Source organism: Gorilla gorilla, chromosome 4 (assembly GCF_029281585.2).
Source record: "Gorilla gorilla gorilla isolate KB3781 chromosome 4, NHGRI_mGorGor1-v2.1_pri, whole genome shotgun sequence".
NCBI lineage: Eukaryota > Metazoa > Chordata > Mammalia > Primates > Hominidae > Gorilla > Gorilla gorilla.
Window position 1 is genome coordinate 29,967,539 of NC_073228.2, and position 26,406 is coordinate 29,993,944.

The window sequence follows — 26,406 nt, forward strand, 5'->3', positions numbered from 1 at the left end:
AGACGTGAAGATCACCTTATTTCATCTTTTTTTTTTTTTTTTTTCTGAGACGGAATCTCGCTCTGTCGCTGCTCAGGCTGGAGTGCAATGGCGTGATCTCTGCTCACTGCAACTTCCACCTCCCGGGCTCAAGCAGTTCTCCTGCCTCACCCTCCCGAGTAGCTGGGATTACAGGTGCCTGCCACCACGCCCAGCTAAATTTTGTATTTTTAGTAGAGATAGGGTTTAGCCATGTTGGCCAGGTTGCTCTTGAACTCCTGACTTCAAATGACCCACCTGCCTCGGCCTCCCAAAGTGCTAGGATTACAGGTGTGAGCTACCACTCCTGGCCTGTTTTTTTTGTTGTTGTTTGTCTGTTTTTTTTTTTTTTAAGAAAAAGATTACCAGTGTTCACTTAATAAACACATTACTACCAGAGCAGTTGTGACAAAAACAGAAAAAACACACATTTTTTAGGCTTTTAAAATAGAGGCATATAGAAAAGTAAGTAGAAAATGGTTCATAATTCTAGTGTCCAGATTACCTTTGTTAAACTTAAAAAATAAAATTGAAAAAGTAATACACATTAAGTTGGTCAGAAATGCAAATAAAGATTTAAAAAACACATTTCTAGAAATCTAAAAAAAGGAAAGCTGCCTTTTTCCAAATCTCTCTCAGCAAAGATAACCACCACTGACAGCTTATTGTGGTTTATTGTGGTTTCTTCTAAAAAAGAGAAAAAAAAAAAGAAAAGAAAAACTTATGCCAAAGAAGCTTATATTTATAAAAATGTATTTTTATTTGTATAAATGTGATACCTACTTTTCCATTATAGTACTTTTGAGTGAAACTAATTCACTAGTCACAAAGGTAATTGGTTTTCCTGTCCCATTTTTTTCCTTTCAGCTGGTGTCCGAATGATCTACCCAGCATGCTTTGTTCTAGTCCCTCAGTCAGACATTCCTACTCCTAGCCCTGTGGGATCCACTCACTGTTCATCTTCTTGCTTGGGTGTCCACCAAGTGCCTGCTTCCACAAGAGATCCTGCTATGTCTTCAGTTACGCTTACACCACCTACGTCTCCTGAGGAAGTCCAAACAGGTATAGCAGTAATTTGTCTTATCAGCTCTGGTAATTTGTTATTTTGTGTACAGTAAGTACTTAAGAAATAATTTATTTTGAAATAGTTTCAAACTTCTTGAGAATTTACAAGTGTAGTACAAGTAATTTCCTTAGCCAGATTTCCAAACTGTTATTATTTACTCCATCACCCTGTCTGTATGATGTACATTCATTATCATTGGTCTTTTTCTGAACCATTTGAGAACAACCTACAGACATGATGTCCCACCACTCCTGTGTACTCAGTGTGTTTCCCAGAATTAAGGACACTCTCCTATACAACTATTACTCGATCCTCTTAGTCAGAAAATCAGCATTGATACACTGCCATCCAGTTTGCATTCCCTGTTTTAGATGTTTTGCTTTCTGTATTTAAAAGTAGCGTGCTTTTATTTTTAAAGGTTTGTGTGTTTATCTATAATTAAAATTACTCCAACAGAGTAGCCCATTGCTGTGTTCTAATTCTTAGCCCTTAAGTCCTACAAAAATAAACCCAAGCTTTTACAGTAACTGTCAATACAGAACTAAAGCGTTTTAGCTATTAAAAGGGGTTTAGTTACCAAGGTGCTTATTTTCAGCAAAATGCCCTGTTACTCAGAAGAACATACGCATATACTAAAGTTCTGACCCATCGATTCATGCAACAGTTTATATCTCTGCTCTCTCTCCATCTACCTTTAAAACAAAAACACAGAAGAACTTTTTACAATGGAGGAGAAACGTATAAAAACAGAAGAGCTTTTTACAATGGAGGGGAAATATGCTCATGCTCAGCTGACCTTGCAAAAAAGACTGTCTAATTTCCAACTAAATGAGAACACTAAAGTGTTTGGCTAAAATCCATCAATGATTGACTGACCCAGGTCAGAGGCTGGCAGGGACAGAAGGGCCAGAGTGCTGCTGCTGCAGGGGCTCATCCTGGCCTCCAAACCCCACCTTGATGTGGAAGCCAGGCTCTGTGCAGCAGTTCCATGGCTGGTGTCCAGGGCCCCTTCGCACTACTCCGAAGTCCTTCCAGTCTCCCCACCTCTGGCCAGCCTCTGACCTTGATGATGGCACTCTGGGCATCAGGGTAGTCTGGTTTGCTTATACAGCATGATCCATGGGACACCTCCTTCCTTGCCCTCAGCCCACCTCCCCTGACACGCCACCGTGTGCTGGCCCTGCCTGGCTCCTGAGAACCCCACTCTTGGTACTGAGAGTGGTAGGTTACAGAGATGTACTTGATTGCCACATTTGCCTAATAAGATCTGGTTCCAAAAAGTAGCATGCTTTTTATCTCAAAATATAAATAATTTTACCAGATAGCTGGAGCAGCTTGTATCACAAATTAATAAAAAACCCAAATAATGTTACTTTAAACCTACCTTTATTCTCCTACAGCCTGTTTTTTTGTTTTGTTTTCAGTTGATCCTCAGTCTGTCCAGAAGTGGGTCAAATTTTCTTCAGTATCTGATGGCTTCAACTCCGATAGTACTAGCCACCATGGTGGGAAAATACCCAGAAAATTAGCAAATCATGTGGTGGATAGAGTTTGGCAAGAATGCAATATGAACAGAGCACAGAACAAGTGTGTATTTTCATTTATAAGTTCAAAAATTGCATGTTGATAATTACTTACAATTAGAAGATATCTAAAGTATAAACAGTCATTTGTTTGATTTTTCTTTAACTCAGAATGTTGATCTTTAAAATTAATTTCAATGCTACATTGAGGTTTAATAGAAAATTTTATGAATTCTAAAGAATTTTGTAACTTTAAATCTCAGGAGGAAGTATTCTGCTTCATCAGGTGGTCTATGCGAAGAAGCGACAGCTGCTAAAGTGGCATCCTGGGATTTTGTTGAAGCCACACAAAGAACAAATTGCAGTTGTTTGAGGTAGATTATTTCCCGATCGATTGATGCCTATGTGTGATAGTTTGTTATGCCACTGAATGCTTACGCCCACTTTATTTGAAACAGCTTACATGAACATGATGTTAGGATTTTTTTCAAAAGAAAATTCAGGAAAAATATTTCAGGAATTTGAAGCTGATTATAGAAGTACATGTTAAATATAAGCTTTCAGTTCATTCACTGTTACCAGAGGCAGACTCTTGAAAGTTTTGTTTCCTAGTAGCTAAATAAAAGACAATTTTATATGGAGCTATGGTATATATAGTATCTATAAGCTATACAAGCCATATAAATCTCTTGAGAAAAGCATTCCTTCCTCAATGGCACTACCTGAGAAATTTCTCCCAAGAGTTCTTTCTTTTTTTAAAAAATGAAGAGACAGGGTCTTGCTTTGTTACCCAGGCTGGAGTGATCATGGCTTACTGCAGCCTCAAACTTCTGGCCTCAGTCAATCCTCCTGCCCCAGCCTCCCAAGTAGCCAGGGTTACAGGCATGTGCCACCACACCTGGCTAATTAAAAGAAAAAAAAAATTCGTAGAGAGGGGATCTTGGTATGTTGTCCAGGCTTATTTCGAACTCCTAACCTCAAACAGTCGTCCCCTTGGCTTTCCAAAGTGCTATGATTACAGGTGTGAGCCACCATATCTGGCCTACAGTAATCTTTTTTTATTTTTTATTTTTTGAGTTGGAGTCTTGCTCTGTCCCCTGGGCTGGAGTGCAGTGGCGTGATCTTGGCTAACTGGAAGCTCCACCTCCCGGGTTCACGCCATTCTCCTGCCTCAGCCTCCCAAGTAGCTGGGACTACAGGCGCCCGCCACCATGCCCAGCTAATTTTTTTTTTTTTTTTTTTTTTTAAAGTAGAGACAGGGTTTCACTGTGTTAGCCAGGATGGTCTCAATCTCCTGACCTCGTGATACAATCTTTTTTTAATAGCAAATACAGTGTTGGGTTTTGAAGAGTAATTTCATTTCTTTTTTTTTTAAGCTTTTATTTTTGGTTCAGGGTTACATGTGCAGGTTTGTGAAATAGGTAAACTCATGTCACAAGGGTTTGCTGTATAGATTATTTTGTCACTCAGATACTAAGCCTAGTACCCAGTAGTTACTTTTTCTGCTCCTGTCGCTCCTGCCAGCCTCCACCCTCAAGTAGACCCCAGTGTCTGTTGGACCCTTCTTTGTGTCCATGAGTTCTCATCATTTAGCTACCACTCATAGGTGAGAACAGGCAGTAATTGGCTTTCTGTTCCTGTGCTAAGGATAATGACCTCCAGCTCATCCATGTTCCTGCAGATGACATGATCTCATTCTTTTTTTATGGCTGCACAGTATTCTATGGTGTATATGTACCACATTTTCTTTATCCAGTCTGTCATTGATGGGCATTTAGGTTGATTCCATGTCTTTGCTATTGTGAATAGTGCTGCAGTGAACATTTGCGTATATGTGTCTTTATGGTAGAATGATTTATATACCCTGGGTATATAACCAGTAATGGGGTTGCTGGGTCGGATGGTAGTTGCAGCTCTTTGAGGAATCACCACTGCTTTCCACAGTGGTTGAACTATTTTCACTCCCATCAACAGTGTATAAATGTTTCCTTCTCAACCTTGCCAGCATCTGTTATTTTTTGACTTTTTAATAATAGCCATTCTGACTGGTGTGAGATGTTATCTCATTATGGTTTTGATTTGCATTTCTCTAATGATCAGTGATGTTGAGCTTTTTTACATATGCATGTTGGCTGCACATATGTCTTCTTTTGAAAAGTTTTCATGTCCTTTGCCCACTTTTTAACAGGATTTTTTTTTTTTATAAATTTAAGTTTTTTTAGATACTGGATATTAGACATTTGTCAGCATAGTTTGCAAAACTTCTCTCCCATTATGTAGGTTATCTGTTTAGTCTGTTGATAATTTCTGTGGCTGTGCAAATGCTCTTTAGTTTAATTAGATCCCATCTGTCAATTTTTGCTTTTGTTGTGATTGCTTTTGACATCTTCGTCATGAAATTTTTGCCCATTTCTGTGTCCAGAGTGGTATTGTCTAGGTTGTCTTCCAGGGTTTTTATAGTTTTGGGTTTTACATTTAAGTCTTTAATCCATCTTGAGTTGATGTTTATGTATTAAGGAAGGGGTCCGATTTCAGTCATCTGCATATGACTAGCCAGTTATACCAGCACCATTTATTAAATAGGGAGTCCTTTCCCCATTGCTTGTTTTTGTGAGCTTTGTCAAAGATCAGATGGTTGTGGCAGTGCAGCCTTATTTCTGGGCTCTCTATTCTGTTTCATTGGTCTGTGTGTCTGTTTTAGTACCAGTACCATGCTGTTTTGGTAACTGTAGTCCTGTAGTATTGTTTAAGCCAGGTAACATGATGCCTCCAGCATTGTTCTTCTTGCTTAGGATTGCCTTGGCTATTTGGGCTCTTTTTGGATTTCATAGAAATTTAAAAATAGTTTTTCCTAGTTCTGTGAAGAATGTCATTGGTAGTTTGATAAGAATAGCATTGAATCCAAATTGCTTTGGGCAGTATGGACATTTTAAGGATATTGATTCTTCCTATCCATGAGCATGGAATGTTTTTCTGGCTTTTTGCATCATCTCTGATTTCTTTGAGCAGTGTTTTGTAATTCTTATTGTAGAGATCTTTAACCTCTCTGGTAAGCTGTATTCCCAGTTATTTCACTCTTTTTGTGGCAGATGTGACTGGGATTGCATTTCTGATTTGGCTCTCAGCTTGGCTGTTGTTGGTATATAGGGATGCTAGTGATTTTTGTACAGTGATTTTGTATCCTGAAATTTTACTGAAGTTGTTTATCAGCTGAAGGAGCTTTTGGGCTGAGACTGTGAGGTTTTCCAGGTCTAGAATCATGTTGTCTGCCAACAGGGTTACTTTTGTTTCCTTTCTTCCTATTTGAATGCCCTTTATTTTTTTCTCCCTGATTCTTCTGGCCAGGACTCCCAATACTATTTTGAATAGGAGTGAGAGGAGGCATTCGTATCTTGTGCCACTTTTCAAGGGGAGTGCTTCCAGTTACAGTCTTTTTTTTTTTTTTTAATGGTAAATACAGTGATGGATTTTGTGGAGTAATTTCTTATAACATTCTTTGGGCAGCTGTAGGTGAAATGTTGAAATAAGATTCAGAAAATAGGATTCTGTAAGGGAAAAACTGTCACAAGGGAGCAAAACTGTCAAAGCATGACAAAACTGTCACGCTTTCTAATGGATTATATTGGTTGAATGATTGGTAGAAGAATAGATGAACGTGGAATTCTTTAGAAATTTATTTAGTTTATATATTAAGGCCTTTTGATAAGGTTTGGTTATGAGAAGTTTTAAAATTATGTTGCCTAGAGTTTATTATTTTATCCTGCAGATTAAACATAGATCATAGGCTTTTGCATTCAAGTAAACAATAATGGCCTTGACATCCCTAGTCAGAACTTGTGATGGAATAGATGGTCACCTGTCTTTCTCATGGAAGTGAACCAAACAAATGGAGTGCCTGCAGGTTAGGGCCAAGGTTTTTCTTAAATTTGCTCTGTTGGTTTGAATATATAATAACAGACTCTCTCAAGTGTGCTGTTATGTTTTTGCATAAATTGAATATTCTTATGGAGGCTCTTTGGATTAAAGAATACGTAATTTTTAAAAGTCTGGCAACTTTGTTGAAAATTTACCTCTGTTAGAGAGATTGGAATAAAAACAAGGATATGTTTAGCTATTGTTTAGCAGTTTAAAATAGCTAAAAAACCACACCTAATCTGAACATAATTTGTATAAGAATGGGGGTCAGCAAACTGTGATTAATTCGCCATATTTGGCCCACTGCTTGTTTTGTATGGCCTGTAAGCTGAAAATGATTTTTTTTTATTTGTTTGAGACGATGTCTCGCAGACAGGAGTGCAATGGCGTGATCTCGGCTCACTGCAATCTCCGCCTCCCAGGTTTAAGCAGTTCTCCTGCCTCAGCCTTCCGAATAGCCAGGACTATAGGCACGCGCCACCATACCTGGCTAATTTTTTGTATTATTTAGTAGAGATAGGGTTTCACCATGTTGGTCAGTCTGGTCTCAAACTCCTGACCTCAGGTGATCCATCTGCCTTGGCCTCCCAAAGTGTTGGGATTATAGGTGTGAGCCACCATGCCCAGCCAACTGAAAATGATTTTTACGTTTTTTAAAAGTTGAAAAAAATAAAGAATGTTTTATGGTATGTGAAAGTTGTGTGAAATTCGGATTTCAGTATTGATAAATAAGGATTTATTAGAACACAGCCACGTTCATTTATTTACATATTGTCTGTGGTCACTTTTACCCCACAATGGCAGAGTTGAATAGTTGTGACACAGACTGGCCCCCAGGGGATAAAATATTTACTCTCTGGTTCCCTACAGAAAAAGTTTGCTAATCCCTGGTCTAAGACTAAAAGAATGCTTAAATGTAATTAAGCTTTTCCAGAACTACCATTTGACCAAGCAATCCTGTTACTGGATATATATACCCAGAGGAATATAAAGCATTCTGTCATAAAGACACATGCACGGGAATGTTCATAGCAGCATGATTCACAATAACAAAGACATGGAATCAACCTAAGTGCTCATCACTGACAGCCTGGATAAAGAAAATGTGCATGTACACCATGGAATACTGTGCAGCCATAAAAAAAAAAATGAGATCATGTCTTCTGCAGGAACATGAATGGAGCTAGAGGTCATTTTCCTTAGCAAACTAATGCAGGAACTGAAAATTAAATATTGCCTGTTCTCACTTATAAGTGGGAGCTAAATGATGAGAACTCATGGACACAAAGAAGGGAACAACAGACACTGGGTCCAGTGGAGGCTGGGAGGAGGGAGAGGAGCAGAAAAAATAACTATTGGATACTAGTCCTTTAATACCTGTGTGATGAAATAATCTGTAAACAAAGACCCATGACATGAGTTTACCTATATAACAAACCTGCGAATTTACCCCTGAACCTAAAATAAAAGTTGAGAAAAAAATAAATTAGGATTTTCTTTCCCACTAGTGGAATTTTTATCAAATAGTTCTGTTTTAGTTCCTAAACTAGACTTTTTTATTCTTTTTGAAAAGGTGGATTTTAAGTATTTTGTCTAAAATGGTTTTAGAGGAAGGCATTAAAATATGCATGTTGGCAACATAGGTTTAAATTCTTGGTCTTTAAGCTGAACTTTTATTTTTAAAAAGTTATTTTCTCTTGTCCAGGCGCAGTGGCTTATGCCTGTAATCCCAGCACTTTGGGTTGCTGAGGCAGGTGGATCACGTGAGGTCAGGAGTTCAAGACCAGCCTGGCCAACATGGTGAAATACCATCTCTATTAAAAATACAAAAATTAGCCAGGCATGGTGGCACATGCCTGTAATCCCAGCTACTCAGGAGGCTGAGGCAGGAGAATCGCTTGAACCCGGAAGGCAGAGGTTGCAGTGAGCCAAGATGGCGTTACTGCACTTTGGTGTTGGCGGCAGAGCGAGACTCCATCTCAAAAAAAAAAAAAAAAAAAAAAAGTCATTTTTAAAAGTGTTTTCAGAAATTTCTCAGAGGCATATAGAGATTTAATATGCTAAAATTTTACATAATCGATATGTGTGACTTGCTTTGGTTAGTTTGCTCCTTTAGTAAATACAGCATTTCTAATAATTTACTTAAAAAAAATTAGTATTACATTTTGTACTTTAGGTCCTCTGCCCACCACAAATCTAGCTTATTTCTTAAGTGAAGGTAAGACAGATAGACAGTGAGCTACTACATGTGTATCCTCTTTGCCATAGAATATATAGGAAGTTGGGGCATACATTGATAACTGACTCTGTTAAATCGGCCTCTAGCTTGCTCTCAAATCCATTTCTGCTTTTTCTCTGTTCTGTTCTGTATTGCAGGGAATTAAATTTCCTAGACTCCTTTGCTTTCTGGAGTTGGCTAATAGGAGGCACTAACAGAAGATTGGAGGGTGAGAGGAGGGAAGAAGCCAGGGTCTTTCCCCAGTCCCTTTTTGAGCCAACTCCAGCAGCAGCTCCCTTGTGTCCTATTAACACAGCCCCTTCCTCATGGTCCCAGTTACTACTGAGCAGATCCTGCTATGGTTCTAGCACCATCCTGAGCTTCTGGGATATGGTGAGACTACATCATCTTATTGTCCTTTAAGTGCTAGAAGTCATAGAAGCTCCCTGCTATTACTAGTCTCTGGGTTTCCTCACTTTCCTCTGTTTTGTATAACCGGTTCTCTATAGTGAATTTCTTCTGTGTGAAAGGTAGGCCTGGACCCTGCCTGATAACATTGGCTTCTCTTAAAAATTGATTTGGGAAGAAAAAAAATTCATAACTGTAACAGACAATTTACATGAATAGAAATTATTTTAAGAAATTTAAAGTATATGAATAAAGCCTAAGTTCCCCTTGACCATCCTTTCTCTCCCCCAAGCCTACTCACTCTCCCTCTAGAAGTGGCTAGTTGCCAATTAGATGCTATTTCTCCATACTTAATTTTATGTATTCTCCTCTCAACACATAAATATTATTATTTTTTTAGAGACTAGCTGTGTCACCCAGGCTGGAGTGCAGTGATGAAATCATGGCTCATTATAGCCTCAAACTCCTGGGCTGAAACGATCCTCCTGCCTCAGTCTCCCAACTAGCTAGAACTACAGGTGTGTGCCACAATGCTCGGATAATTTTTAAATATTTTGTAGAGACGGGGTCATGCTATGTTGCCCAGGCTGGTCTTGAACTCCTGGGCTCAAGCGATCTTCCTGCCTCAGCCTCCCAAAGTGCTGAGATTACAGGCATGAGCCACCATGCCTGGCCTCACATAAGTATTATTCTGATTTATTTTTCACAGCTAATTTTTTTCACTTAATGTGCCTCAGATCTTTCCATATTAGTTACTTATATAGCTCTGCTTCATTGTTTAAAAATTTTCCTGTGGCTGGGTGTGGTGGCTCATGCCTGTAATCCCAGCAGTTTGGGAGGCCAAGGGAGAAGGATTGCTTGGGGCCAGGAGTTCAAGACTAGCCTGGACAATGTAGTGATAACTCTCTTTTTTAAAAGAAAAATGAAAAAAATGTTATTAATATTCCACTGAATGGAAGTATCATAGTTTATGTAATCATTCTGGATTTGATGGACATACAGTTTGTTTCCATAGGTGTTTTTTGCTTGTGCTTGCTTTAAAAAAAAGTAATACTGCTGTAACTATCAATTATTTAGTAGGTTTTTTTGAATCCTTACTCTGTGACAGAAGGTGTCCTAGGCTCAGAATACACTAGCTAACAAAGCTCCTGCTATTATGAAGTCTGCATTCTATTGGAAGTGAGGTAGATAATTTGTTTTTAAGAATAATTTTTTTTTTTTTTTTGAGACAGTCTTGCTCTTTTGCCCAGGCTGAAGTGCAGTGATGCCATCTCGGCTCACTGCAACCTCCGTCTCCTGGGTTGAGGGGATTCTTGTGCCTCAGCCTCCTGAGTAGCTGGTGCTACAGGTATATACCACCACATCCAGATTAATTTTTGTATTTTTAGTAGAGATGGGGTTTTACCATGTTGGTCAGGCTGGTCTCAAACTCCTGACCTCAAATGATCCACCTACCTTGGCCTCCCAAAGTGCTGGGATTACAGACGTGAGCCACTGTGCCCAGGCTTAAGAAGGATTTTAAATCCTTTTTAAATTTGAATGAGTGCTGGGAAGGAAATAAACTAGGTGGGTGATGTGATAAAGAGTTGTAGGCGAGAGGGCTATTTAAGTACGTGTGACATCAAAAAAGGTTCTACCGATTTTACTCGCACTTTTTGCATATAGAAAATGTTGGTTTTTCTTGTGATTTCACTGATCTGAGAACTATCCTCAGAATTATTTTTTGCCATTATAATAAGTGAGAAGCACAAAATTGTTTGTTGCATTTTTCATTAGCAAGATTGAATAGCGCACATTTACTGATATTAGACTTTAGTGTGGTGGAATGTTCATAGGAAAACTGCACATAGAAAGCAGGCTGCTAAGTAAAAAGCAATACATTAAATTTCTCATGTTAACATTAAAGTACTGCATACCTAACATCAATAGGAAAAAATAATCTAAAAGGATTACTCTGTTGGTTTGTGCTTTGAGGACAATTTCTTTTTTTTACAAAGATTGCTCAATGTGGTTGTGTTCTAGCATGAAGTTCAGTTGTTTGGCCTTGCGCAGTGGTTCACACCTGTAATCCCAGCACTTTGGGAGGCCGAGGCGGGCGGATCACAGGGTCAGGAGATTGAGACCATCCTGGCTAACGCAGTGAAACCCTGTTTCTACTAAAAATACAAAAAAATTAGCCAGGCTTGGTGGTGGGCGCCTATAGTCCCAGCTACTCGGGAGGCTAAGGCAGGAGAATGGCGTGAACCTGGCAGGCAGAGCTTGCAGTAAGCTGAGATTGCGCCACTGCACTCCAGCCTGGGTGACAGAGCAAGACTCCGTCTCAAAAAAAGAAAAAAAGAAATTCAATTGTACTCTCTAAAGAAACTAGCTTTTAGAAAGAGGTCTGTATAGAAGAAAAGGGCTGATTTAATGTTGTCAAAAATTTAGAGAACTGCTGCTATTAGTATGTAGCCCCAGTTAATAGTTTCTTACTCTTAATAGCTGGGTAAGTGAGTGTATGGCCATTTACTTTTCACATCCCTTGTACACTTGGGACATAACTAAATAGTTCACCTCAGATGAATGGAGATCCTATTTCTCCTACTGCCTTGCATAAAATAGACTAATTCTCAAACTTTTTTGTCTCAGAACTTATTTACAGTCTTAAAAAATTACCGAAGACTGCAAAGTACGTTTATTACATCTATTTATATTTTAGAGAAATTTTAAAGCACCACTTATTAAAAACAATAAATTCAGTGCATATTAACATGAATAAAATAGACATCCACTATATTTTCCAAAACAGTAGCAAAAAAGCTAATTGAGTGGCATTGTTTTACAGTTGTGCAAGTCTCTTTAATATTGAGTGTAGTAAGATAGTTGAATTCTTACATCTGCTTCTGCATTCGGCCTATTGCTGGATATTGTCTTGGTTGAAGTATATGAAGAAAATCCAGCCTCATGTAGCTATGCAATTGGAGAAGGGAAGAGAGTATTTTAATAACTTTTTCAGATAATTGTGGATATTCTTCTTTGATACTACACCAAAAATTGACAAGTGGTAGTTTCTTAAGGGTTGGTTGGAATGTGGAATCTAAAGCCCTGTCAGTGGTTGTACTTCACTAATAACTGAATGGATCTTTCGATTTTGTAACATCATGCATTGGTCATTTGAAAAATATCAGTTCACTGGGTTATACAGATCTGAATGTTGGCACATTTTGTTATATATACTCATCTCTAAATATCCGTGTAGGATCGATATTCTGGAACCCTCACAGATAACAAAATCTACGGATGCTCAAGTCTTTCATATAAAATGAGTTAGTATTCATATAACCCGTATACATCCTTCAGTATACTTTTTTTTTTTTTTTTGAGATAGGGTCTTCGCCTCTGTTGCCCAGGCAGGAGTGCAGTGGTGTGATCTTGGCTTACTGCAACCTGCCCCTCCCTGGCTCGAGTGATTTTCATGCCTCAGCCTCCCAAGTAGCTGGGACTACAGGCATGCGCCACCACGCCCAGCTAACTTTTTGTGTGTGTGCATTTGTAATAGAGGTTGGGTTTCACCATGTTGGCCAGCCTGGTCTTGAACTCCTGGCCTCAAGTAATCCACCCACCTCAGCCTCCCAAAGTGTTGGGGTTACAGGCATGAGCCACTGTACCTGGCCCTTCAGTATAAACAATCTGTAGTTTGTTTATAATACCTAATACAATGTGTTATGTAAATAGTTGTTATACCGTATTGTTTTTACAATTTATATTATTTTTTATTGTTGTACTGTTAACTTTTCATTTTTGAAAAATATTTTTCATCTCTGGTTGGTTGAATTTGAGGATATGGAATTCAGCCAATGCAGAGTATCAAAATATTTCATTCATTAATATTGCCAGTGATCTCACCTGAAAAGTATTTAAGTATTAGAAAGCTCAAGCACTGTGTCAGATAGTTTTCCAAAATTCTAAATATTGCAGTGGTACCAACTGTATTAGCAGTAGTACCAACTGTATTAGCAGTAGTAGTCATTTTTTAGCAGTCAAGCTCAAAATGATTAGTTCTTCCTTAAATGACAAACTCATTTTGTTCATGTTTGATAACCTAATAAACAAATCTGCCAAATGACCAAATATGGATAATCTTAGTTTATCTACCAGTCCTTTGTTCTTCAAATGGTGTTTCATGAAAAAAGCTAGTTTCAGCTTGTAACTCAAACAGTCGTACAAGCGCTTTTCCTCAAAATAGCCATTGTACTTCAAATCTATAGCAGAAATGCTTTATATGCACTACCTATTTCTTTATACAGAGTGTAAAAAGATGTGTATAAGGATTGAGATTAATAAAAATTATTTTTGCTGTCTTCATGAAGGACATTCTTAAGTGATACTGTCATAAAAAACAACAAACTGAATGTGTGGTGGTGGAGAAAGCAATGACTACTACTGCTAGTACAGTTGGTACCACTCCCTTTGATTCATGTTCAGTTGCTAGAAGTTTTGCTGCCTATTGTTTTTGCACCATCTTTGTAAATTTCAACATAATAAAACAGTCAGATACTGTCTTGGTGCTATTATGAAAATAGTTTTGAACCCCTGTAGCTCCTGAAAAGGAGGGTTCATAGACCATACTTTGAATTTAGTAGACAAATATTTGAATAATTGATGAGTTAATGATACTGTTATTTTTTCCTTTTTATATTCTTTTTTTCAGTTTCTTCTCTTGATTTAGAAGTTTGGTGTTCTATTTTTATTCTTTTGTTAATTGAATTATTTATTATGCCTGCTTTCCTTAAAGTCTAAAGTTAGAGTCTACGCTCTTTTTATGGAATGAACAAAGACCTTGGAATACTTTAATCTTGCTCCTCAAATCTTTCATGCTTTTTTTTTTTTTTTTAGCATTTTAGTTCTACTCTGTTTTGTTATTAGAAACTTCAAACATGGACAAAAATGAGCGAATTGGGCAATGAATTCCTGTTTATCAACCATTTGTATTCACTTACTGTGTTTGCTTCAACTAGACCTTTTCTCTTGCTGAAGATCTTTAAAATTTGTTTAATTTACTTTATTTATTATTATTATTATATTTTTTTGAGGCGGAGTCTCATTCTGTCACCCAGGCTGGAGTGCAGTGGCGTGATCTTGGCTCACTTGCAACCTCCACCTCCTGGGTTCAAGTGTTTCTCCTGCCTCAGCCTCCTGAGTAGTTGGGATTAGAGGCGCCTGCCACCACACCCGGCTAATTTTTTGTAGTTTTAGTAGAGACGGGGTTTCACTGTGTTGGCTAGGCTGGTCTAGAACCCCCAACCTCAGGTGTTCCGTCCGCCTTGGCCTCCCAAAGTGTGGGATTACAGGCATGAGCCACCATGCCCAGCCCAATATATTTTATTGAACTTGATTTATCTAAAATATTATTTTGACATACAGTAATTGTGATGAAACATTAGTGATATTTGGCATTCCTTTATTTTATAACATGTCTTGGAAAACTGGTATTTTACATCTATAGCACATCTCAGTTTGGACTAGCCACTTGTCAAGTGTCTAATGGCTACATGTAACTTGTGGCTACCATTATTGGATAGTGCAGCTTTATAAATTAGGTAGAAATAGGACTGAAGGGCTGGAAGATACAGAAAAGATGAATTTCTATTCAATATTAAGAATTTACCTTCTAGCAGTTGGAGCTATTTGGTGAGGGGGATACATCTCCTTATACAGTAGTATGGTCCTTGTCATTGAAAGTATTCAAAAAGAACCCATTCAAGCCAATGAGGTGGCTCTTGCCTGTAATCCCAGCTACTTGGGAGGCTGTAGTGAGCGCTAATCACGGCACCGTGTTCCAGCCTGGGCAACAGCATGAGGAAAAAAAAAAGAGAAGGGATTATTCATACATTGGGTAGGACCTGCTGGGTTTTTTGTTTTTTGTTTTTTTTTTGGTCTTGGTTTTTTGTGTTTTTGAACAAATTTCTGTGTTTAAAAAAAAAAATGCTCTTTTACAAAGTTCAGGCTGGGTGAGTGGCTCATGCCTGTAATCCCAGCACTTTGGGAGGCTGAAGTGGGTAGATCACTTGAGATCAGGAGTTTGAGACCAGCCTGGGCAACATGGCAAAAACCGGTCTCTACTAAAAAAAAAAAAATATATATATATATATATAGTGTATATAGTGTGTGTGTATATATATATATACACACACACATACACACATATACACGCATATAGTGTGTGTGTATATATATAGTGTGTGTGTATATATAGATATATATAGTGTGTGTGTATATATATAGATATATATATAGTGTGTGTGTATATATATATACACACACATATACACGCATATAGTGTGTGTGTATATATATAGTGTGTGTATATATAGATATATATAGTGTGTGTGTATATATATAGATATATATATAGTGTGTGTGTATATATAGTGTGTGTATATCTATATTATATATATATATATAATATATATGTATATATAAAATGAGACTGATGTGGTGGCAGGTGCCTGTAATCCCAGCTACTCGGGAGGCTGAGGTGGGAGAATCATTTGAACCTGGGAGGCAGAGGTTACAGTGAGCGGAGATCACGCCACTGCACTCCAGCCTGGGCAACAGAGCGAGACTGTCTCAAAAGTTAAATAAATAAAATTAAAAGTTCAAACAGTACACAAGAATATAAAATTAAAAATTAACAGGTTCCCCTCTTATGTATATAGGTCTGCCTGTTGCTTTCTTTCACACAAATGGAATCATGCTGTATTTCTGCAACTTACTCTTTTTTTGATAAACAGCCTGGGTGTTTATCCATGTTAGCACTTACAGATTCATTCTTTTTAAAAAGTTCATAATACTGCATTTTATAGATATGTAATACTTTATTTGGCAAATCCCTATGCTATGCTCTTGATAAAGATTTTTAAAGCAAATCTTAAATATTACACTTCTGCAGTACTTCAGTATGCGGCTCTAAAAAATATGAATATCTTCTTACATGAATATAATTCTACCATCATACCTAATGTTATGATACCTTGTCCAGATTTTCTCAGAAATGTCTTTTTGTAGATAGTTTATTTGACTAGGATTCAAACAAGGAGTAAACATTTGGTTGTTATGTTTTCTAAATCTCTCCTTTTAGTTGTCTCCTGCTCCCTTTTCATGACATTGACTCGGTTGGTAAAACTAGGTCAGTTCCTCCTATAGAGTGTCCCACATTCTGGATTTTTCATTTTACTTGTCATGTAATTTTACTTCTTTTAGTGTAATTTAATTTCTTCCTTTTTCCTTTGCATTTCTATAAATGGAAGGTAGCTGTAGAGCTGAGCTATCCAATACTAGCTGTGTTAGTAACTACTATTGGCTATTTAAATTTACAGTAATTGGATTTAAATACAATTAAAAATTCAGTTCCTCAGCTGGGTACAGTGGTTCATGCCTGTAATCTCAGCACTTTGGGAGGCTCTCTTGAGTCCAGGAATTTGAGGTTACAGTGTGCTATGATTGTACAGCATTCCAGCCTCAGTGACAGAGCAAGACTTGTCTCTTAAAAAATTAGTTCCTCAATTGCACTAGCCACAATTCAAGTACTCAAGAGCCATATACAGGCTGGGTGCAGTGGCTAATGCCTGTAATCCCAGCATTTTGGGAGGCCGAGGTGGGTAGATCTTTTGAGGTCAAGAGTTCAAGACCAGCCTGACCAACATGGTGAAACCCCACCTCTACTAAAAATACAAAAATCAGCCCAGTATGGTGGCAGGCACCTGTAATCCCAGCTACTCGGGAGGCTGAGGTGGGAGAATCGCTTGAACGCAGGAGCCAGAGGTTGTGGTGAGCTGAGATCGTGCCACTGCACTCCAGCCTAGGTGACAGAGTGAAACTGTGTCTCAAAAAAAAAATATATATATATATAAACATATACAGAACTTCCCATCATCATAGAAGGTTCTAGACAGTGCTCAGTGCTGATCTGGGGGCTTGATTACTTGATTAGACTCAACTTCAATATTTTTGGCAAGAGTACTTCATAGATGGTGGCTGTGTTGCTTTGTATTATGTTACGTCAGAGAGAGACAGTATCTGGTTGTCCCATATCTAGTAATGTTAAGATTGATTAGGTGGGGATCAGCCTGACCCTTTCATTGTATACTTTTTTTGTTTGTTTGTTTTTTTGGTGGGGGTGGGACAGAGTCTCGCTATGTCACCCAGGCTGGAGTGCAGTGGTGTGATCTCAGCTTGCTGCAACCTCCACCTCCTGGGTTGAAGCGATTCTTCTGCCTCAGCCTCCTGAGTAGCTGGGATTACAGGTGCCCACCAACACACCCAGCTAATTTTTGTGTTTTTAGTGGAGACGGGGTTTCACCATGTTGGCCAGGCTGGTCTTGAACTCCTGACTTCATGATCCACGTACCTCGGCCTCCCAAAGTGCTGGGATTACAGGTGTGAGCCACTGCATCTGGCCTTATTGTATAGTTTGTAATAATGTTGACAATGAATAAAGACAATTTATCTTCTTCCTCCGAAATCTCTGACCTCTTTCTTGCCTTATTGCATTGGGTAAAACCTTCAGTAAAATGTTAAATGTTGAGAGCTAATATTCTTGCTTTGTTCTTAATCTTGAGAAATTATTCATGCTTAAACATCAAGTAAGATATTAGTTGTAGTTTTTCATAGATATCAATCAGATCAAGCAAATTTTCTTTTATTCCTTGGTTGCCGAGTGTATATAAATAGGGGTTGAATATATTAATAGTATTAGTAGGGTTTTTTCTATAGTTATTGAGATAATATGGTTTTCTTTTATTCTGTTAATGTGATGCATGATATTTTTTTCTTTTGAATGCTACACCATACATTCCCAGAATTAACTTCATTTGGTCATGATGTGTTATTCTTTTATATTTTGCTGGTTGGAGTTGCTAATATTTTGTTAATTATTTACATCTGTGTTCTTAAGAGATAATGGTCTATGGTTTTCTTTTTGTGTAATATCTTTGATTTTAATATTAGGATAATGGTGGATTTCTCCTATGTCCTTTTGAAATGAGTTTGGTTTTCTTTGATAACTTTGGTTCTTTTTTTTCTCTATGCACAATAAGATATCTCAGGCTCTGTACAAAAAGGTGTCTCGGCCGGGCGCAGTGGCTCACGCCTATAATCCCAGCACTTTGGGAGGCCAAGGTGGGCGGATCACGAGGTCAAGAGATCGAGACTATCCTGGCCAACATGGTGAAACCCCGTCTCTACTAAAAATAGAAAAATTAGCTAGGTGTGGTGGCGCACGCCTGTAGTCCCAGCTACTCGGGAGGCTGAGGCAGGAAAACTGCTTGAACCTGGGAGGCGGAGGTTGCCGTGAGCCAAGATTGCACCACTGCACTCCAGCCTGGCAACAGAGTGAGACTCGGTCTCAAAAAAAAAAAAAGTGTCTCAGTATGTCTTCTCAACAGAGTTTTTCAAATAAGTGCCTGTCACTGCTTTTTAATACTCTTTCTGGATAGCTCTGATTCAGCAAAAAAGTAAAATTTAAAAAGTAAAACCTAATGAATACTGAATGTGTAAACTCCATATCTTACCACATTTTAAAAGTTTCTTGGCCAGGCACGGTGGCTCATGCCTGTAATACCAGCACTTTGGGAGGCCGAGGTGGGCAGATCTCCTGAGGTCAGGAGTTCAGGACCAGCCTGACCAACATGGAGAAACCCCGTCTCTACTAAAAATGCAAAATTAGCCAGGCATGGTGGCACATGCCTGTAGTCCCATCTGCTAGGGAGGCTGAGGCAGGAGAATCGCTTGAACCTGGGAGGCAGAGGTTGCGGTGAGCTGAGATCACGCCATTGCACTCCAGCCTGGGCAACAAGAGCGAAACTCCCTCTCAAAAAAAAAAAAAAAAAAAAAAAGTTTCTTAGTGTAAAAATAATGTTATGTGTATATATATATATCTCATTGAGTTTGGAAATCTCAATGCGCACTGAAAGAAATCTTTTTTTTATTTGTTTTTGTTTTTGTTTTTTTTTTGAGACGGAGTCTTGCTCTGTCACCCAGGCTGGAGTGCAGTGGCGTGATCTCGGCTCACTGCAACCTCTGCCTCCTGGGTTCAAGCTATTCTCCTGCCTCAGCCTCCCGAGTAGGTGGGACTACAGGCGCGTGCCACCACACCTGGCTAATTTTTATTTTTTGTAAGGACGGGGTTTTACCATGTTGGCCAAGCTGGTCTCGAACTCCTCACCTCAGGTGATCCGCCCCCCTCATCCTCCCAAAGTGCTGGGATTACAGGTGTCAGCCACCACGCCCAGCCTAGAAATCTTAAACTTAACAAAATTATTTGATTTTTAGGTGTATCATTTAAGTTCTTCATTTTAGAATTGCTTCAAATTATGAGGAAGAAATTATTTTAGGCATTTTCTTTCCCTTTTCTAGTCAGCTTATTCTTTTTGTAGTGCTAAGTATTTGGAGAAGGTAGGTATGGTGTGAGGCCCATCAATCAGTCAATTCTAGCACTTTCCAGACTGATGTAACTTCTATTTAGTAGAGTAGAATACGCTTTCTGGCCAGTTGCTGTAGGATTGTAGGTGATGACTAAGCTTAGCCAAGCCATTAATTTATAATAATTACTAACAGGAAATATCAGGTACATTTAGAAATGAGTAAATTTCAAGCCTTGTTATACCTTTTAACCTTAACTAGAATCTTACCTCTATATTTAAATTAGATACTAAAATATTTAAATCATGTAAGACATAATCTTTGGCTATCTGATCACATGGCTATTAAATGAGCATGAGATAATTGGCTTTTATGAATGTTTCTGCATGCCCTTATATTTTATTTAGGTCACGAGCAAAGTATTTTTTTCCCCTTTCAAATTCAAATTATTTTGCTTTTAGTATTACATGTGAAAAAGAAATGATAACCGAAGTGTCTAATACTATTAACTGGTATTATACTTCGCCATAATAGTGATACTGTAAATATGAAACCTTTATTTTCACTTTTCAGGCACAAAAATCTCAAGTCAAGGAATGCTGGACAACAAGGACAGGCACCATCTTTAGGTCAGCAACAACAAATACTTCCTAAGCACAAGACCAATGAGAAGCAAGAAAAGAGTGAAAAGCCACAGAAACGCCCCTTGACTCCTTTTCACCATCGTGTGTCTGTTAGTGATGATGTTGGCATGGACGCAGATTCAGCCAGCCAAAGACTTGTGATCTCTGCTCCAGACAGTCAAGTGAGATTTTCAAATATCCGAACTAATGATGTAGCAAAGACTCCTCAGATGCATGGCACCGAAATGGCAAATTCACCTCAACCACCCCCACTTAGTCCTCACCCTTGTGATGTGGTTGATGAAGGAGTGACTAAAACACCTTCAACTCCTCAGAGTCAACATTTTTATCAAATGCCAACACCAGATCCCTTGGTTCCTTCTAAACCAATGGAAGATAGGATAGACAGCTTGTCCCAGTCTTTCCCACCTCAGTATCAGGAAGCTGTAGAACCTACAGTATATGTTGGTACAGCAGTAAACTTGGAAGAAGATGAAGCCAATATAGCCTGGAAGTATTACAAGTTTCCAAAGAAAAAAGATGTAGAGTTTTTACCACCTCAACTTCCAAGTGATAAATTCAAGGATGATCCAGTTGGACCTTTTGGACAGGAAAGTGTAACATCAGTTACAGAGTATGTATTTTTTTTAATAGTCATCATTATAATTTAAGGGTGGAAGTGATGCAAGTTCTTAATACTAGGACTCAGTATTGGATTCAAGGTAGGATTTACAAGAATAAATTCATTGAGTATTAACTTTGCATTATTCCTTTACTGTGTTTTTTCCTCAGGGAACTTCTTTATTATGAAATAACTTTAGCCACAAAAAGTGGAGAAAATAATATGTAAACACTTGTACATCAGCCAACTTAAGGATTTTACATACAGTTAGAATTCCCATGTACTGTTTTTCTTCTTCCAGTCTTCCTTCCACTGTCCTGAATTTGGTACCTTTTTTTTTTTTTTTTTTTTTGAGACAGAGTCTTTGTCACCCAGGCTAGAGTGTAGAGGCACGATCTAGGCCCACTGAAACTTCCGCCTCTGGGTTCAAGCGATCCTCCTGCCTCAGCCTCCTGAGTAGCTGGGATTACAGGTGTGAGCCACCACACCCAGCTAATTTTTGTATTTTTAGTAGAGATGGGGTTTCACCATGTTGGCTAGGCTGGTCTCGAACTCCTGACCTCAAGTGATCCACCCACCTCGGCCTCCTGAAGTGTTGGGATTATAGGCATGAGCCACCGCACCTGGCCTCAATTTGGTACTTGTTATTTCAGTACATGTTTTTATACGTGTAGCTCTAGTTATTCATTTTAATTGCTTTATGGTATTTCCTTATGAATATATAGTAAATATCTAAACTCTTAAAGATGGATATGTTGGTTATTTTCAATTTTTCACCCTAACATTTTCCATTTTGTTTGGTACACATTTCCTTGTTTACTTGTATAAGAATTTCTTTAGGAAATACATCTAAAAGCCATTTTCAACATGGCTATGTCCATTTTCAACATTAAGGGTTGTTGCCCAGTTGCAATTCAGCAACTGGTATATAGTTTAAACCCTCATGAACGAGCAGTGTATGAGAATGGCTGTTGCACTATATTTTCCTCTATAGTTGGTCTTACGAGATTTAATTTCACTAATTTACAGCACGCAAAATGTCATCTCATTGTCTAAATATGTGTCTTCCAGATTTCTAGTGAGATGGAGCATCATTTAAAATGTTTTGGGGGTATTTAGGTTTCCTGTTCTCTGACTTGCCTAGTCATCGTATTTTTTAGTCCATTTTTCTTTTTTTTTCTGATGTATTATTTGCATGCTCTGGGTATTAATCCTGCATTAGTTTTATGTGCTATAGGTTTCTTCCTCCATTGGTGGTTTGCCTTCTTTGTCCACTGTATTAATGTTATACTTTGGGCAGAAGAAGGCTTTTTTCCAGGTATCCCTTGACTTTCTATGTTGTTATTAATACATTTATAGTCTGTCTAATAAGCCTTTTACATATAAATTTTTCTAAAAGGTGAAAATCAACCAATAAAATACCATTATGCTCAATAGAACTATCTATTTATTAGTACAAGGCCAAGGAATGTACAAAGATTACAATTCCTTCTTTATCAGATCATTGTCAGTGAATTACCTTTTTTTTAGTGAATTACTTTCTTATTGCTTAAATGCTACTAATAGGTTAAATAATGTCTTAAGACTTTATTTGCTTAAAATGTCACATTTTCATTATCGATTTATGTTTATTTTTTAATGTAGCTTTTTTTCTCAACATCAGATTGCTCCAGATAATGTAACTATTATATGGAGTTTAATACTTTCTTATTTCTGTTATAATGTGAACCAGTTGCTTTCTAGACTTGTTTTCAGCTCTCTAGGATTTCATTTTGATTAGACCCAAGTTAATACCACAATTTTTTATAACTAGTGGCTTCTTTTTGGTTTTGCCTTTATTTTCTTGGTGAATATCTTTAGCTCCCTCGGGGGGAGGGGGCGGGGGGGGGAAGAGTGGGAGATAAATTTGGCATCCTTTGTATTTCTGAAAATGACCTGATTTTTTTGCCCTCATGCTTGGATTGATAATTTGGCTACATGTTGGTTTCATAATTGAAAATAATTTCCCCCTTGAACTCATAGGCATTGCTTTACTGTCTTCTGGTATCTTCAGAAGAAATGTGTAATAATGAGTTTCATTCTTGCTCATTTAAAAAAACGCAATCTCTTCTGTGAGGCTTTTAAGGTCTTCTCTTAGCTTTAGAAATGTCACAAGAATCTGTGTAGCAGGTATAATGATCTTTTTTCCAGTCCTTGTGCTGGGCACTTGAAAGGCTAACTCAATTTTTTTTTTTTTTTTTTTTTTTTTGAGACAGAGCCTTGCTCTGTGGCCCAGGCTGGAGTACAGTTGCGCGATCCCGGCTCACTGCAAGCTCCGCCTCCTGGTTCACACCATTCTCCTGCCTCAGCCTCCTGAGTAGCTGGGACTACAGGCGCCCACCACCACTCCTGGCTAATTTTTTATATTTTTTAGTAGAGACGGGGGTTTCACCGTGTTAGCCAGGATGGTCTCGATCTCCTGACCTCATGATCCGCCCACCCTGGCCTCCCAAAGTGCTGGGATTACAGGCGTGAGCCACTGCGCCCGGCTTTTTTTTTTTTTTTTTTTTTTTTTTGAGACAGTCTGGCTCTTTCGTCCAGGCTGGAGTGCAGTGGCGTGATCTCGGCTCACTGCAAGCTCTGCCTTCCGGGTTCAGGCCATTTTCCTGCCTCAGCCTCCCGAGTAGCTGGGACTATAGGTGCGCACCAGCACGCTCTGCTAATTTTTTATGTTTTTTTTTTTTGAGACGTAGTCTCGTTCTCTCGCCCAGGCTGGAGTGAAGTGGCGCGATCTTGGCTCACTGCAAGTTCCGCCTCCCGGGTTCACGCCATTTTCCTGCCTCAGCCTCCCAAGTAGCTGGGACTACAGGCGCCTGCCACCATGCCCGGCTAATTTTTTGTATTTTTAGTAGAGACGGGGTTTCACCGTGTTAGCCAGGATGGTCTGGATCTCCCGACCTCGTGATCCGCCCGCCTCGGCCTCCCAAAGTGCTGGGATTACAGGCGTGAACCACCACGCCCGGCCAAGGTCTAACTCAGTTTGAAGGCCTTTGTTCTGCCATTTGGAAATTCTCTATTTCTTAGATAATACCATCTCCTAAAAAATTCTTTTTAAAACTTCCATGATTCAGATGGTGCTCTGTTTTCTCAGGGGATTCTCAACTTTCTTGAATTCTGAATTTTTCTTTCTCGTGTTTTAAAAACATTCTCAACTGATTTTTTTTAAAAATAACATTCCGTTGTTTGATGTTCTGTGATTTTATTTTTCTCTAGAATTACTTTATTTTGGTCTTGTTCTTTACTCGGATTCTTCTTGTCGTATTTCTGGTTGTTTTTTGTTTTTTTGTTTTTGAGATGGAGTCTTGCTGTGTTGCCCAGGCTGGAGTGCAGTGGCGCTATCTCGGCTCACTGCAACCTCCGCCTCCCAGGTCCAAGCAGCCCTTCTGCCTCAGCCTCCAGAGGAACTGGGACTATAGGCACGTGCCACCACGCCTGGCTGATTTTTTGTATTTTTAGCAGAGACGGGGTTTCACCTTGTTAGCCAGGATGATCTTGATCTCCTGACCTCATGATCTGCCTGCCTTGACCTCCCAAAGTGCTGGGATTACAGGCATGAGCCACCACGCCCGACTTGATTGTTACTATTATTTTAATTTTATTTTTTTGAGATGGAGTCTCATTCTGTCTCCTGAGCTGGAGTGCAATGGTGTGATCTGAGCTCACTGCAACCTCCACCTCCCGGGTTCAAGCGTTTCTCCTGCCTCAGCCTCCCAAGTAGCTGGGACTACAAGTGCGTGCCACCATGCCCGGCTAATTTTTGTATTTTTAATAGAGGCGGGGTTTCACCATGTTGGCCAGGCTGGTCTCGAACTCCTTACCTCAGGTGATCCACTGGCCTCAGCCTCCCAAAGTGCTGGGATTACAGACAGGCATGAGCCACCACACCTGGCCTGTCTAGACGTATTTTAATGTGAGAGAATAGATAGACTGATTGGAAATGTTGTATATAGGTAAAGCTTGTTGACTGGTGGGCCTTGCTCATTCAATAAATACTTTAGTATGTAATGTGTATAGGTGTCAGATAATTTGCTTTATGATAACTGGATGGGGAATTTTTGGAAGGAAAGGCAACCATTCCTAAAATTCCAGAATGAAAAGGATGTTATATTTATTTTGACAGGTAGTTTATTCATTTTCCTTAAAAAGGAACCTTTCTTGTTGCCCCATTTTCAGCTCTTTTTCTCACTTTTGTTTTTCTTCTGCTTCCTGTCTTCCCTTCTCCTTTTTCTTTTTCCCTCCTCTTTTTTTTTTTTTTTTTACTGCTCCTTGCAGAGCAGGGCTACCCCCATAGGCAGTGTGACCAAAGTAACCCCTTTTTCTCATTTCTGTCTGGAGATTTAAGTCCAGATTTTTTCTCACTTTTCCAGGCAGTTAGACTCTCCTGTTGTTTATGTAGTTGGGCTATAATCCCTTCTTTTGCATATTCTAGGCTGTGAACTTTTTCTGCTGTATTTTATCTTATTTTGAGCTTCCCTGAGACTTAGTGAAACATCTGGTCCATTTATAGCCTCTCTCTCATTTTTCCTACTGTTAGAGATTTATTCTCTGTAAAAATACCTAGCCGAGTGCTCTGGTTGTGTCAGGAGGATTGCTTGATCCGAGGAGTTCTGGGCTGCTGTGCACTATGCCGATTAAGTGTCTGCATCAAGTTCAGCATCAGTATGGTGACCTCCAGGTTGCCTGAGGACGGGTGAACCAGCCTAGGATGGAAATGGAGCAGGTCAAAACTCCTATGCTGATAGTGGTGGGATTGCACCTGTGAATAGCCACTGTACTCCAGCCTGGGCAGCAGTGAGACCCTGTCTCTTAAAAAATAATAGTAAATTAAAATGCTTTTATCGTCATTTTAGCAGATAAGTCCTGTGCTTCATCTGGCCCTTTGAATCTAAAAGTATTTTAGTATGATTTTATTTTGTTTTATTTTATTTTATTTATTTTGAGACAGAGTCTTACTGTGTCATTCAGGCTGGAGCGCATTGGCACAGTCTCGGCTCACTGCAACTTCCACCTCCCAGGTTCACGCGATTCTTGTGCCTCAACCTCCAGAATAGCTGGGATTACAGGCGTGCACCACCACGACCAGATAATTTTTGTATTTTTAGTAGAGATCAGGTTTCACCATGTTGGCGAGGCTGGTCTTGAACTCCTGACCTCAAGTGATCAGTCCGTGTCAGCCTCCCCAAGTGCTGGGATTACAGACACGAGCCACTCTGCCCATCTATGATTTTATTTTTAATTAAAATTAATCTGGATTGTTAAGAGATATCAGTATACTCTTAGGGATTGTGGAAGACAGTGAGCTTATTTAATAGTCAGCAGGTCTCTTGAAAGTAAATGATATCTTAGGGCTGGGCGTGGTGGGTCACGCCTGTAATCCCAGCACTTTGGGAGGCCACGCGGGTGGATCACCTGAAGTCAGGAGTTCCAGACCAGCCTGGCCAACATGGTGAAACCCTGTCTCTACTAAAAATACAAAAATTAGCTGGGTGTGGTGGCGTGCGCCTGTAATCCCAGATACTTGGAGGCTAAAGAGAATCGTTTGAACAAGGAGGCGGAAGTTAACAGTGAGCAGA

General features: G+C 39.0%; 1 protein-coding gene across 3 annotated transcripts in view; it reads left to right on the forward strand.

Moving 5' to 3' along the window:
• MED13 (mediator complex subunit 13) overlaps positions 1 to 26,406 on the forward strand; it is a 121,937-nt gene that overhangs the window by 34,029 nt on the left and 61,502 nt on the right. For all 3 annotated transcript variants that reach the window (XR_010133762.1, XM_019028067.4, XM_063706215.1), the window contains exons 6-9: positions 886 to 1,080; positions 2,509 to 2,671; positions 2,871 to 2,981; positions 20,123 to 20,806. Coding sequence is in view for 2 of the 3 variants with exons in the window: in XM_019028067.4 (XP_018883612.4) it covers positions 886 to 1,080; positions 2,509 to 2,671; positions 2,871 to 2,981; positions 20,123 to 20,806 (1,153 nt within the window). In the remaining variant the exon portion in view is untranslated. The remainder of the gene's footprint in view (positions 1 to 885; positions 1,081 to 2,508; positions 2,672 to 2,870; positions 2,982 to 20,122; positions 20,807 to 26,406) is intronic.